General features: G+C 44.6%; 1 protein-coding gene and 1 long non-coding RNA gene across 2 annotated transcripts; one reads left to right on the top strand and one right to left on the bottom strand.

The window, feature by feature from the left end:
• The first annotated feature begins 6,703 nt into the window (after positions 1-6,703).
• On the top strand, positions 6,704-11,598 carry SVIP (small VCP interacting protein). The gene is made up of 4 exons (XM_071417118.1): positions 6,704-6,866; positions 7,773-7,823; positions 9,919-10,032; positions 10,841-11,598. Exons 1-4 carry the CDS (start codon positions 6,804-6,806, stop codon positions 10,853-10,855), a joined length of 243 nt encoding a protein of 80 aa, XP_071273219.1. The 5' UTR covers positions 6,704-6,803; the 3' UTR covers positions 10,856-11,598.
• On the bottom strand, positions 7,741-9,923 carry LOC139584831 (uncharacterized). Its single transcript, XR_011676845.1, has 2 exons — positions 9,727-9,923; positions 7,741-9,122 (listed from the first exon to the last, which is right to left on the bottom strand). It is a non-coding gene; the product is annotated as an uncharacterized lncRNA (long non-coding RNA).
• Positions 11,599-13,372: the final 1,774 nt, after the last annotated feature.

Below are 13,372 nucleotides of genomic sequence, written 5' to 3' on the forward strand. Positions count from 1 at the left end.
CCCTTTTTGGATTAACCTGTTTCTTCTTTCTTTTAGGGCTGGTGCCAGCTTGGGTCTGGGAGGCACCTGCCCAATGCGGAATTTCAGGGGGCAGCCGGCCGCTCCGGGCCACAGGCCCCCGAACACCAACACCGGTATAAACTATCAGCCAGAACTGGTTCTCTCTCCAGATTTACATGCAATAGCAATAATACAGCTGCCTGTAATATCAAACCAAAGCAGGAAATTGAAGGTACGATTATCGATTTGGAAAATACAGGATATTTTTGTGTCAACAGTACCACCTGCTGGATATCAAGAATATAAGAGGTAGAGACTAATCAACATTTATAAAAGTCAGATTATGGCACAACTCAGTACTAGTCTTGCACAAATGTCAGCATAACTAAACTGTTACAAATGAATCGATGACAAATTTTCAGATCTTCTGAGGCACTCCCAAAACCCTGCAGAGAAGTCACGGACATTTTCAATACATATTTTTTCTTAAATCAGATATTCAAAACTCATTAAACATAATTAATCAGATGAATAAAAAATTCAAACCAATCTGCCTAGCAGCCCAATTTAAAAGAAAATCTACTACTATTAATGACTGTGTTAAGTAGGCAGTTTTTAAACTCAATTACACAACTAACATGTTATATCCTTACAATCTTATTAGCAGGGTGGGAGGAGTAGAAAAAAATGCCCTCAAAGCAGTACAATAAGAAAACCCCCTCCCCCCATCTGTTACTATTAAGGTACTGTGAAATGCCAAAAATAAGCAGCTCTTAAACTACCTCAATCCAAGGGACTTCACTGAAAGGTTAAAGCTTCAGCAAAAAAATCATCAGCCTTGAAATCCCCTAACAAATAGGCCCTCTGACACAGAAAATTGTTATCATGTTTCTGCTACTTCTCAAGAAACAACTTTCTGACTATATTATTGTATTGGTTTTGCATAGCTTGGTTTTCAGTAGCAGGGGGGCCACAGAGGTGGCTCCTGTGAGAAGCTGCTGAAGCTTCCACCATGTCCAGCAGAGCCAATGGCTGATGGCTCTGAAGATGGACAGGCTGCTGGCCAGGGCTGAGACAATGAGAGAGGTTGGTAATGACTCTGTGATGACAGATTTAAGAAGAAAATCAAAACAAAGTCATACAGTTTTTGCTTCTAGTTAGAAAAGAGGAGGAGTAGGTGAGAACGTGAGGGAAACACCCTGGAGACACCAAGGTCAGTGGAGAAGGAGGGGCAGGAGGTGCTGCAAGTGCCAGAGCTGAGATTCCTCTGCAGGCCCTGGTGATGCCCATGGTGAGGCAGCTGTGTCCCTGCAGCCTCTGGGGATCCATGGGGGTTGCAGAGATCCACCCACAGGGAATGGGGATCCATGGGGGATGCAGAGATCCACCCACAGGGAATGGGGATCCATGGGGGTTGCAGAGATCCACCCACAGGGAATGGGGATCCACGGGGGTTGCAGAAATCCACCCACAGGGAATGGGGATCCATGGGGGATGCAGAGATGCACCCACAGGGAATGGGGATCCATGGGGGATGCAGAGATCCACCCACAGGGAATGGGGATCCATGGGGGATGCAGAGATCCACTCACAGCCCCTGGGGATCCATGGGGGTTGCAGAGATCTACCCACAGGGAATGGGGATCCACGGGGAATGCAGAGATCCACCCACAGCCCCTGGGGATTCATGGGGGATGCAGAGATCCACCCACAGGGAATGGGGATCCATGGGTGTCGTGAACGGCGGGAGAAATGCCTCACACAATATGCGTGAATTGCAAGTCCCCAAGTTTATTGAAGGCTCACACATATTTATATTGGTGTTAATGAAGCTTATACATATTGCAAAAGCTGAGCTCATTATTGGTTAAAGCACACTTGGATCAACCACACCTACTTCTATCTTCTAATAATTATTTTGCTTCTATGTTTGCATTCTTCTAGCTTCTCTACCTAAGATATCTACATTTTCTGGCAAGCGATTTTCTCCCCCGTCTTCCCGTTTCAGCGAAGGTCACTGTGACCTTTGTCAGTGATTGGACACTGGTTTCACAATCCCTAGCTTGTTTCTCCTATCCTTATCCATCGGTATCACATCAAAATGTCCTTTCTCAGCTAACCAATTATCCAAAAAGCTCTCTACACATGGGGGATGCAGAGATCCACCCACAGGGAATGGGGATCCACAGGGGTTGCAGAGATGCACCCACAGGGAATGGGGATCCATGGGGGATGCAGAGATGCACCCACAGCCCCTGGGGATCCACAGGGATGCAGAGATCCACCCACAGGGAATGGGGATCCATGGGGGTTGCAGAGATCCACCCACAGCCCCTGGGGATCCATGGGGGATGCAGAGATGCACCCACAGCCCCTGGGGAGGTGCCCATGCCAGAGCTGGGGGGTGCCTGGAGGAGGCTGTGATCCAGTGGGAGCCCCATGGAGAGGGGGCCCTGCTTCCAGCCTGGAGCAGCCTGTCCTTGGAGGCTGCCCCCCGTGGCAGTGCCCCATGGCACAGCAGATTTGGGAGCACTGGGTGCCTGTGGGGGAATTCAGGTTGCAGCAGGCACAGCAGGGCTGCTGCTCGTGGGAGTGGAGCCATGCTGGAGAAATTAATGGAGAGCTGTCTCCTGTGGGAGGGACCCCACGGCCTCACAGGGAAAGGACTCCTCTCCCTGAGAACTGGAAGAAAATCTTGGTGATGAACCAACCAAAGCCCCCATGCCCTGTCTGCCTGTGCTGCCGGTGGGAAGGAGGGAGGGGCTGGGGGGAGAAGGTGTTTAAGGGCTTCTTCTACTTCTCATTATCCTGCTCTGATTCCGTTGGTAATAAATGCAATTTGCATCTTTAAATTGAACCTGTTTTGCCCTTGAAATATTTTTCCCAGTCCTTATGTCACTCATGAACCCTTCATTATTTATTTTTCCTCCTCTCTGCTGCCCAGCTGTAGCTGGGGAGGGTGAGTGATTGACTCTGGTGGTGTCTGGTGTTGGGCCAGTGTGAAACCACAACAGTTACACGAGCACATTGAAAGAACCACTCATCTTTTCTGTTATGCATCTTTGTGGGGGCCCTGAGGGGCATTCCCTGGGTTAGAGAAACACAAGGAGCTTCCCTCAAAAGCTGTTCAGACCCCGCTGGCTCCTTCCCTTGCTCCTGTGTCCCTCAGCCACTCCCTCCCCGTTCCCCCATTGCCCTGATCTTTGTCCTGCCCCATGGCACTGTTCAGCCCCTGCCTCTGGGGACACAGAAACCTGGACTGTCTCCGTGAGTGCCTTTGGACCCTGAACATTTCACCACAGGCTGGATTAAACATTTGTGGATATCATGCAAAGGCCCTTTTTGCTTCCTTACCCTGGACTTCACTTGTAGCAATTCCAGCTGCAACAAATCTTATACCAGGTCACACATTCTTCAGAAAGCTGTGCTCTCTTTCTCCATGAAGAGCTCTGTCCAAGCACAGTTCAAGAGTTCTGTCCAAGCACACTTCAATCTTCCTCTAAATCTTAACAGATTTGCAGGACCAACTAACTAATATATTCTAGTTACCTTCAGGGATTATCATTTGATGGATCCAAAAGGTGACTGCATGCAATGGAGACCCCTCAGCTCTAAAGCTTGGCAAATACTGAACAATTAATCCACAAAACAGTAGCACATTCATACTCAAAAAAAAAAAAAATTAAAATAATGTTTTCATTACAAAGCAGAAAATTAATTCCTAACACTGTACACCATGAAGCAGGAAAGTTTCAGTGCCTCCACTGCAGCTCCCAGGAACACAACAAAGCTCTCCTGTGTCCAATCTCAGACTCTCCAGTAAGGGCAGCAGGTGACCCTCCTTTTCTCCACCTTCCAGTGCACCTCATCAGTCTCTCATTATGACAGTAAGACTTTTGATGGCCAGTTCAGAAAGCCCAGGACCAGGCTGAGACTTGTGTTAAGTACATAGTTCAGCAACCCAGTGACCTCCTGTGATGACCTGACTGATGACCTGACAGGCTTGAGAAGTGGCTCTGTGTGACACCCATAAAGTTCAAAGCCAGGTGCAAGGTGCTGCGTGTGGATCAGGGCAACCCCAAGCACCAATCCAAGCTGGACAAAAGATGGATTGAGAGCCCTTAGGAGAAGGCTGTGGGTGTGGGAAGCTCACCATGACCCAGCAATGTGCACCTGCAGCCTGGAAAGCCAACCACTTCCTGGGCTGCATGAAGAGCAGTGTGAGGAGGAGGTCGAGAAGTAGGTCCCTTCCCTCTGCTCTTGTGACACCCCAGCAGGAGGCCTGTGCACAGATCTGGGGACCCAACATGAGAAGGACAGACCTGATGGACAGTCCAGGGGAGCCATGAAGACCCTCAGAGAGTTAGAGAACCTCTAGTACAGAGTCAGGTTGAGAGAGCTGGCCTTGTTCAACCAGGGAAGAGCTCAGAGAGACCTGAAAACCCTTTCCTGTAATCCATACAAGAGAGATGGAGAAGTTTACAAGAATGTCCAATTTTAAGAGCAGCTTCAAAGAGGGAATGTCTTTAAACTGAATGAGGGTAGATTTTGATTAGGTATTCCGAGGAACTTCTTTACTGTGACGGTAGTGAGGCAGTGGCAGAGGTTGCCCAGAGAAGCTGTGGGTGCCCCAGCCCTGGAAATGTCCGAGCCCAGGCTGGGTGGGTCTTAGAACCAACCTGGTCTAGTGGAAAGTGTCCCTGACCGTGGTAGACGGTTTGGAAGCAGGGGGTTGTCTTAGGTTGGAAATGCAAGATGTGGCTGGGGTGTGTGTTCTATTGCCATCTGTTAGATGTGGGGCAGTTATCTTCTCTTCATTGGGCCCCCTATTACAGTTTTCTTTATCTCTTCCACAACCAATCCTCCCTCCAGAAAATATCTTCTGTTCATGGCCAGTGAGTGTCCCTGTATGGCTGATAAAATTACACCACCCCATGGGGAGATGCTCTGCCTGGGGGGAGGAGCCAAGCATTCCTACTGGATATGATCTGAGATTTGGAACAGCACAGCAGCCTTTGCCCACTGCATTCCCAGGGGAGCAGCTTTCTTTTTCACTAGATTCCCAGAGGGAGACCAGGCCCATCCACACCACCACTGGACCTTCAGAAGAAAACTCCACCCTTCTACAAGATCACTGCTTCACCAGAACCACATTTGTCACTCCTGGAGGGCTGCAGCCACCATGGAATGGGACTGCTGCCAACACCCTCACCCACAGGGGGTCAGCTCCTGTTCTGACTCTGTCAGTGTTGTTTTATACTATTGCACTTTTTTTTAATTTTACTTTTCTTCTCAATAAAGAACTGTTATTCCTACTCCCATGTCTTTGCCTGAAAGCCCCTAATTTCAAAATCATAATAATTCAGAGGGAGTGAATTTATATTTACATTAAGGGAGGCTCCTACCTTCCTTAGTGGACATCTGTCTTTTCAAACCAAGACAAGGGTCATTAAGATCCCTTCCAACCCACCCCACACTATGAGTCTACCATCACATGATTCTATGCCTGATTACAGATGGATGGAACAAATATAAAAACTTAAAATCGTACTTCACCACAATGAATGATATCACAAGCTCATGAAATAAATGCTAGGACAAGAACAAAAAAGAGAAACCTTGTTCAAAATTACCGAGGTAGACAAGAATCTTGGCAGATGTTGCACGATCCTTTATTAAGGATACATTTGTGAAAAAAATGTGTATTTTATGATTGGCTTTTCACAAATATTGAAATGAATATTATATATGTTGTGTTAGAAAGTTATGCTGTATTAATTTTCTTAAGTAGTGTGTTAAATATAGTTTTAGGTTACAACAAAATGTTAAAATAGAAACTATGCTATGTAAGATACTTATGCTATGTAAGATGCCTTTTTCTAAAGAAAGGACTCGCAGTGAGACAGCAGCCACAGGACACCTAAATCTTTTAGAGAAAGAGAATTTATTGCTCTCTTATCAGAAGAAACGAACTTCTTCCCCCCTTGCTCAGCCAGGACGACACCATCAGGATTAAGAAGAAGTTGACACTGACCAGACAGAATCCTGTGTTTGAATGGAATTTATGCATCATGTATGAGGTGTATGAATATGCAACATGTTATTGTTTTTAAGGGTTAATCCTCTGTTAACGTGGGTCCTTTTTCAGGCTCGTGCTGCCCAGAAAAGGCACCCGGACTGTCCATAACTCTTTGTTTCTATTGTCTCATATTGTCCTAATCCAAATTGTCCAAATTAATATTACTCTAATTGTATTACTATTTTTATAACCATTTTATTACTATTAAACTTTTAAAATTTTAAAAACAAGTGATTGGCTTTTTTCACACATTTTATATTCCTCGCATAACTTGGGGATTGATGTATGCACCAAACACATCGATCAAGTTCACTCAGTTTCAGGAAATTGAAACACTCGAATTCAGGAAATACGGTAATGGCGGAGTCTACTATGAATAACTGCCAGAGAAGGTTTCTTTCTTTTCTCTTAAGAAAAATTGGAAGAAACAGTAGAAGAGCCAGAAAGCGACACCTTCGATCACCCGGCCGAGACAGGTCTGCGGCGGGCAGGGCCTCACAGCTGAGCTGGGGCAGCCGGGCGGGCACGGCATGGCAATGCCGAAACCCATGGCACCGTTCTCCCGTGCCGTCACAGGGAGAATTCACCATGGAACACCTTCCATTGAATTCACTACCGGGAGCACTCGCGCGTCCCCGTTCCAGCCTCCGCCCCCGCCGGTCCCAGGCCGGGGCGGGCCCTGCCGGCGCTTCCTCCGCGGGGCCGCTGGGTGCCGGGGCTCGCCATGGGGCAGTGCCTGCCCTGCATGGGGGACGCCGTCAAGGATGTGGTGGAGACGCCGGACCCGGTGAGTGAGGGGCGGCGGTGCTGCCCCGTCCTTCCCCGCCGTTTGCCACCGCCTGGGCGGCCGCGGTGAGGGGAGCGCGGGGGCGGTGACCTTCCCTCCTTCCTTCCCTCCCTCCCCGACATGGAGGCCGGGCCGCGGGGCCGCTGCGGTGCCCCGGGAGGCTGTGCCGGGGAAAGGGAGCCGGTCCTTGGCCCCCGGCCCGGGCTGCGGAGAGCTCTGGCGCCGGGACACCCGGGGCACCCCGCAGCTCGGGGCCTGGGCCCCGGAACCTCCTGCTGCTGCTCTGCCCTGCCCCACGGTCACGGTGCGCGGGCACCGTGCATCTGTGCAGACCGGGGGTTCCCGTGAGGCCTGCTAGTGCATAACTGTGGCCAACGTGAGCCCCATTTTCACAAGAAATAGGAAAAGCTGTGCTTTTTTTCCCCCGGTAGATAGCGATGCTCTCTTCTAACTACTCCCCACCGCATGACGTTTTTCCTAGGCCCATGTCTGTGGTTTGTACCCTCATCTGAGGGTTTCCCGGGGGAGAAGGAAGGGAGCCCGCTTTGCCTGGGAGAGCAAGCATTCCCCTTTCCGGACTCTAAAAGATGGTTCATTCACTGTGTGCCATTTCCCAAACCCCAGGCTGGATTTTTTTGAGTGAAGGTGCAGAACAGCTGAATAGTGATTTCTGGTGGAGTTTGACTGTATATATGTCAGCAGCTGGTCTTCTGGCATATTAGTCACCAAAAACACTTCGTTCTTGCAGGCTGGCAGTGCAGGGAAAGATGATGCTAATTGCCTTGAAGTTGTCATTTTGTGGGAGTTAGTATCTCAGATTTGAGTCATACTGAAAAATTAAGACTTAAAAAAGAATACAAAGACTATATTGAAGTAGAATTTCACTGTCTTTAACATTTTATCTAGGAAATAAAAAGAAGACAACTAGCAGAAGCCGCTGAAAAAAGGCAGATGGAGGTAATGTCTGATAAAATGTCATTTGTTGAAATTATTTTTAGATAACTGGTTTATGGGGAGAATGGCTATGGCTTCTTTGGTGACACTGGGTATCATGTTTGGATTGTGGGAATTGTTGTTAAGTACTTTCCTGGTATTATTAATGTTGTACATTTATACCTTTTTTATATCAATTAAGAATTTCATGGGTAGGTGCTCTAAGACCATTGCAAATTAACTGAGCTTGTTTGGATGGGAGATATTTTACAGTAGTTTATAAAACAACGTAAGAACTGGAAGAGCAACTTCAACGTTATTTTTTACTTGTTCTAAGACTTGAAAACAAGAGATAGAGAAGTATTCAAACAATTGCAGTGGCAATTTCAAGTGGTACTGCACTTGTACTTTTCTTAAAACTACAGGTTGTATGCATTTGCAGGTTCTTCTTTGTCAACTTGTTTGAACATATTTATAAGCTCAGATTCCAGCAAAGATGTAGTATTAACTTAGTCTTTTGTCTTTTTAAGATTGCCAAGCTTAGATATCTTTAAAGTTAGAAAAGGTAGGATACAAATGTTCTAGCAGAACAGCCAGCCTGTTTTTTTTTCCTTACATACCTCTAGAAAGACTTTAGCATATACTCATATTGTAGATTTGGAATGGTGTGTCTTGGAGACCACAGCTGAACTGTGAAGAGAAAGAATTGTTATTTGTGTGAATGCTTAGTGACATTACATATTGAATTATGAATTGGCCATTATGCATGGGACCATGTTGACCTGTTTTGAAGGGAGTTTAGTAAATAATTGGAGCAACAGCTGAGTGATGCATGAGACTCCTAAAAATCCTTGCTTTTGTGTACTAAAAGCAATCCACATGTTGTTTTCAACCACAAATGGGGTTTTAAGCATAACTGTAGGAAATAGCTCGCTCTTAACTGGCTAAAAAGCTTTCCTGAGAGGAATGAGAAGTGAAGCAATTAGGGTTGTGGATGTCCTTGAAGCTTTGTGGGACCCATTATGCTGACAAAGAAAAATGGAAGTATCACTCTGTGGCTTTTTTTTCTTGGAAGACAAAGAGCTAAAGTACCTAAAGGATTTTTCAGGACTATCTTTGAGGTCATTTTGGCCACTGAATGTTGGGTAATGGAGATGTCTTGCAAGCAGCCATACTTAGTTTCACCCTTGTGAGGGGACAAGAGAGTAGATCAGATGTCCTTCCTTCTCTGCTCATTATCCCTCCTGACATCATATGAGCTGTTCTTCCTTTTGGGGTGCTGCAGACAGTTTGGGGACCTGACCCCCTTGGAAGGCCAGTTTCCTAAGAGGCAGAGAACATAAGGTCTAAGTGGGTTGTTATGTTGTTATTTGGTGGTAAGATTTGTCTTGGTACCCCACTGAGAATTGAGCTTGTTGTCGGGACCTTGAAATTCAGGTGAGAACATTGCTGCTTTGCCTTGATAGATTTTAGCATCTTTTGTATAAGTTCTGCTATGTTATTATAACCCTAAACTTATAGAAGAATAAGTTTTTAAAACTTTTTTTTTCTATTTCATGGTGTTAACTGTAATTCTGATGGTCCTGCCATCTAATCCAGATTGTCATTAAACAGTTCCACAGGGATATGAAGCATGCAGTTCAGGACAGATTTTTCATTCTGCTACCCACACACCCTGTGACATTTTGAAGGGTGGACTGTCATGCAGGGTATTTCTCACAGATCACAGTTGAAAATTTAACTTCTTCACAGCCCGGGCTGGCAATACTGACACAGGTCTTTTCCTCCCCTGTTCATGAGGGTAAAAGTAGTCCCTGACACTGAAAAAAACAGACTAAAGATCTGTGGACTTCTGGTTCTGCATCTGAGGATTAAATATCTTCACCTGGATGTAAAAACAAAGGGAAACAAAAGCACCCTCACTTACCTATGGGACCAAGAGTTCTCAGAAGGAGGAAGTATCCTGAAAGGGCTACCTTGATGTAATAGTAGCATCACTAAGTGCTTCAGTCTTTTCATGCAAAGCACAGTTTATAAAATAGTGTTGCCAACACTTGTAGTTTGGTTTCTGTCCAGAAAAATCACTAAATTGGTCTTACTCAAATGTGTTTTCTCCCAGGCTTCCTCTCGAGGTATTAAGAATGTTCACTCTGTAGAGCAGAAGAAGAAGAAACAGGAGGAAATAGAAAGAAGAATGGCAGCTTCACGTCCTGGAGGAGAAGGAGGACTGAGAGTAAGTTTAAAAAAGAAACAATGTGATTCAACTATCCATATATTCACTGTGAAAATCTGTATTGTCATGTAGAAGATTAAATAACTTGAGGAAAAACCAAGAGGAAGGGAAATGGAATAGAAATGGAAGGATGTGTAATTGTCATGCAGTGTTCTTAGTGAGACTTCATCACTAGGACAGAAAGACAGCAGCCATGGCAGAGAGCTTTTTTTCCCCCTTCTTCTTCCCAATTTCTACCCACACGATGCATCAGTTTTACAGGTCTCAGCACTGGGGCCCTCATCACTGTGTTACCCTGTACTCAGTGTCCCTTTTCAGTGCCAGCTGAGATTGCCTCTCTTCCCTCAGAGCTTACAGAAAACATTTGCACTAAGTAGGGCAGTGGTTTGGAGTTTATGTGTCTCTCATTACAATAGAAACAGTGTTGGCATAAAATTACTACTGTTGCTATTCTAATGTGAACTTTACCTCAGAAGGCCAGGCAGAGAGTTAGTGAAGAATTACAGTCTCTCCAAAACAATAGATGGATCTGATCATTGAAACTCAGGCTTCATAGGAAATTCCTTCATCTTTTGCCCTCATTACCATACATGATTCAGGAGGCAGGAGTTTGTATAAGTTGCCACTGATACGCTGATACACTGCATGTCCATCACTTGCTGGGATAAAAGATGAATTGAGAATTTAAAGGTGAATGCAGAGTTTATGGTAGTTCGACAACCTTACAGTGTTTGTTTGCTTTGGGATTTTTTCCTTTCTTTTCCTTACATTCATACAAACCTGTGGTGTGTTTTGTTTGTTTCTGTAGTGGCAGGTTGGATAAAACAGGACTTCTGAGGAGAAGATGATTGATGTTTACTGCCAGTAACTTGTCAGTTTCTGCAGCCAGGTGGCACTTACTCATCACGTGGCTTTTGCTGTTTGAAGACTCAGCAGTACTTTGCCATTGTGGGACAACGGACGTGGAAACATTCACAAAGAAACTTAAGAACTAATCCTGAACACTATGGTTTTGCCAATTTTGTTTGTTTGTTTTCCATGCATATTTTATTGCTTCTGTGTCAAGACTTCCTGTCAGCTGGAAGTGGCCTCATGTGTAGTCAGCCAATATGTGTGTACTGTCTGGTCAGCTGATGTCTGTCTGTCTGTCTGTGTATGACTGACCTGAGCAAGCCCAGGTGCCCACCTGTTGGTTTTGATGCTTATTTCAAGCACTACAATTAAGTTTTTCTCCAAGTCCTCATGTAGAAAGTTTTTCACATATGTATGTATTTGAACATGTGGATGACCGCATTTCTTTTCTGTTTCCTAATGACTTGCACTGCTTAGGAATTTAGTGCCTTTTTGAAAAAAGAAAAGTAGAGTCATGGCAGGTCCGTACAAATGGAATAATTTTGTGACTAGTAAAAGAAGAACTAGAAACCTTTATAAATCCTGTGTACTTAGATCAAGAATGCCATTTTATTATGTGTGTAATAATTGTTCTCGTTTTCTCATGTGGGTTTCTTTTGAGCCTGTAAGTATTTATAATGAATACTGAAAGTTAAAACATGAAATTAAAAATCCTGTTATTAGTTGTATTCATTTATTTCCACAAGAGGGCAATGCTAACCTTCTCAGGATTTTGAAAAACAAACAGGAAAACAGTTACTATGTCATCACTTTGCCAGTTCATTTCCAAAGGTTTCTGTGTTATCTATTTAGGTGGACTACTTACAGTGCAAAAACATTTTCTTTTCCCCAGGGAGCATTTTGCACACTGTACATGGGCTCAGTATGCAATTACTCAATTGCTGCATTTCTGACCTACTCAAGATAGAGAGGCTTTTTTCCCACCCCTTGAACTATGGATTTTGTCTTTCACATCTCAATACTGCCCAGTGTTGTCCCGAGAGTGCAGTCTTGACACAGTTTCCTGGCTTAGCCTTCAGAATTGAGGAGAGAAGGGAGAATTTGGATATTAACATAATGGTGTTTGGGCTGAAAAAAGCTGTATCCTTGGCTGAAGACTGCTTTCAGTTTCCTTTGGTTGCTGGCAATTGCTCTCTTCAGTGTATGAATTGTTCATAGTAATTCTTTTAAAATCTAGTGAAAAGGCATTGAGTTATAAAGAGGTATCTCAGACATTAATTTGAAATAAGAATTTCAGTCTAGCATCAGAGTGGGTGTCCTACAAGACACTTAAGCAGCACTTAGACTTTGTTGGTCACTGGGGGTATTTAAAACTTGAAACATTTTTCTCTTCATTCTCTGTCATATGCTCCTTTGAAACTGCAAGGGGAGCAAATAACCATGTCCCTTGTCATCCAAGCCTCTGCTTGCATTAGCGTTCATTTGAAGCCATTGAAAGAACCTAGAGAAACCATCACATTCTTCTCTCTCTCTCCACCCTTTATGTAAAAGCCAGAGCTGTCTGTGCTTCTTAAGAGACCTAGTTTTGAATGTTAGATTTATTCCACAGCTAAGGAACCACATCAGAGGATGTGGGAGTGTGTAGTTCTAGATTATGAATAACCTACAAAGCTGTTTCAAAAGATGTTCCTATAGCGTACATATCCAATTGCCCAAATGGCCAGGCTCAACTGACTGGGAATTATTTGAGTAAATAAAGCCACTTACTGTGACCGTGGTCACAGAGGTTTTCAGGTGAAGGAAGAGACGAGAATGTTGGCTCCATGTTCAGAAGGCTTGATTTATTACTTTATGATATATATATATATTACATTATAACTATACTAAAAAGAAATAGAAGGAAAGGTTTCTTCAGAAGCTAGCTAAGCTAAGAATAGAAAAGAATGAATAACAAAGATCTGTGTCTCGGCCAGAGAGTCCAAGCTGTCTGGTCTGTGGTTGGCCATTAATTGTAAACATCCAAGATGGCCCAATCACAGATGCACCTGTTGCATTCCACAGCAGCAGATAACCATTGTTTACATTTGTTGCTGAAACTTCTCAGCTTCAGCAGGAAAAATCCTAAGAAAGATTTTCACAAAAAGATGTCTGTGACAACTTACTGTTGGTTTAAGTTTTGTTTCAGTTGACAGTGAAAGCAGAAACTACTGCAGATCAGTAGTGTACAGCTGATAGCAACCTGCCATGTACCACTGAACAGCAAGGCTGAGAGCCACGTAGATGAGAGCTTCTCTCTCCTTGCAGATGTCTTTCCTGTCTTTCTTGTTGCTTAGTGCAGCAGTAAGTTTATGTGAACCACAACAGGAGTCTTGTCCTTATTTCCCTCAATCCTGGATGTTTACTTCACCTCAGAGGCTGTTAAAATGCACCTTTTCACATAGATTATCTAGATGGTTGATATTTTCTTCACATCAGTACAAATCTTTTT

The sequence above is a fragment of the Agelaius tricolor genome, unplaced genomic scaffold (genome assembly GCF_023055355.1).
Source record: "Agelaius tricolor isolate 1412-34295 unplaced genomic scaffold, bAgeTri1.0.p SCAF_67, whole genome shotgun sequence".
NCBI lineage: Eukaryota > Metazoa > Chordata > Aves > Passeriformes > Icteridae > Agelaius > Agelaius tricolor.

Coding starts and splice junctions, on each gene's coding strand:
- SVIP (XM_071417118.1), top strand. CDS start 6,804: ATGGGGCAGTGCCTGCCCTGCATGGGGGACGCCGTCAAGGATGTGGTG. Junction 6,867..7,772: donor TGGTGGAGACGCCGGACCCG/GTGAGTGAGGGG, acceptor CATTTTATCTAG/GAAATAAAAAGAAGACAACT. Junction 7,824..9,918: donor CTGAAAAAAGGCAGATGGAG/GTAATGTCTGAT, acceptor GTTTTCTCCCAG/GCTTCCTCTCGAGGTATTAA.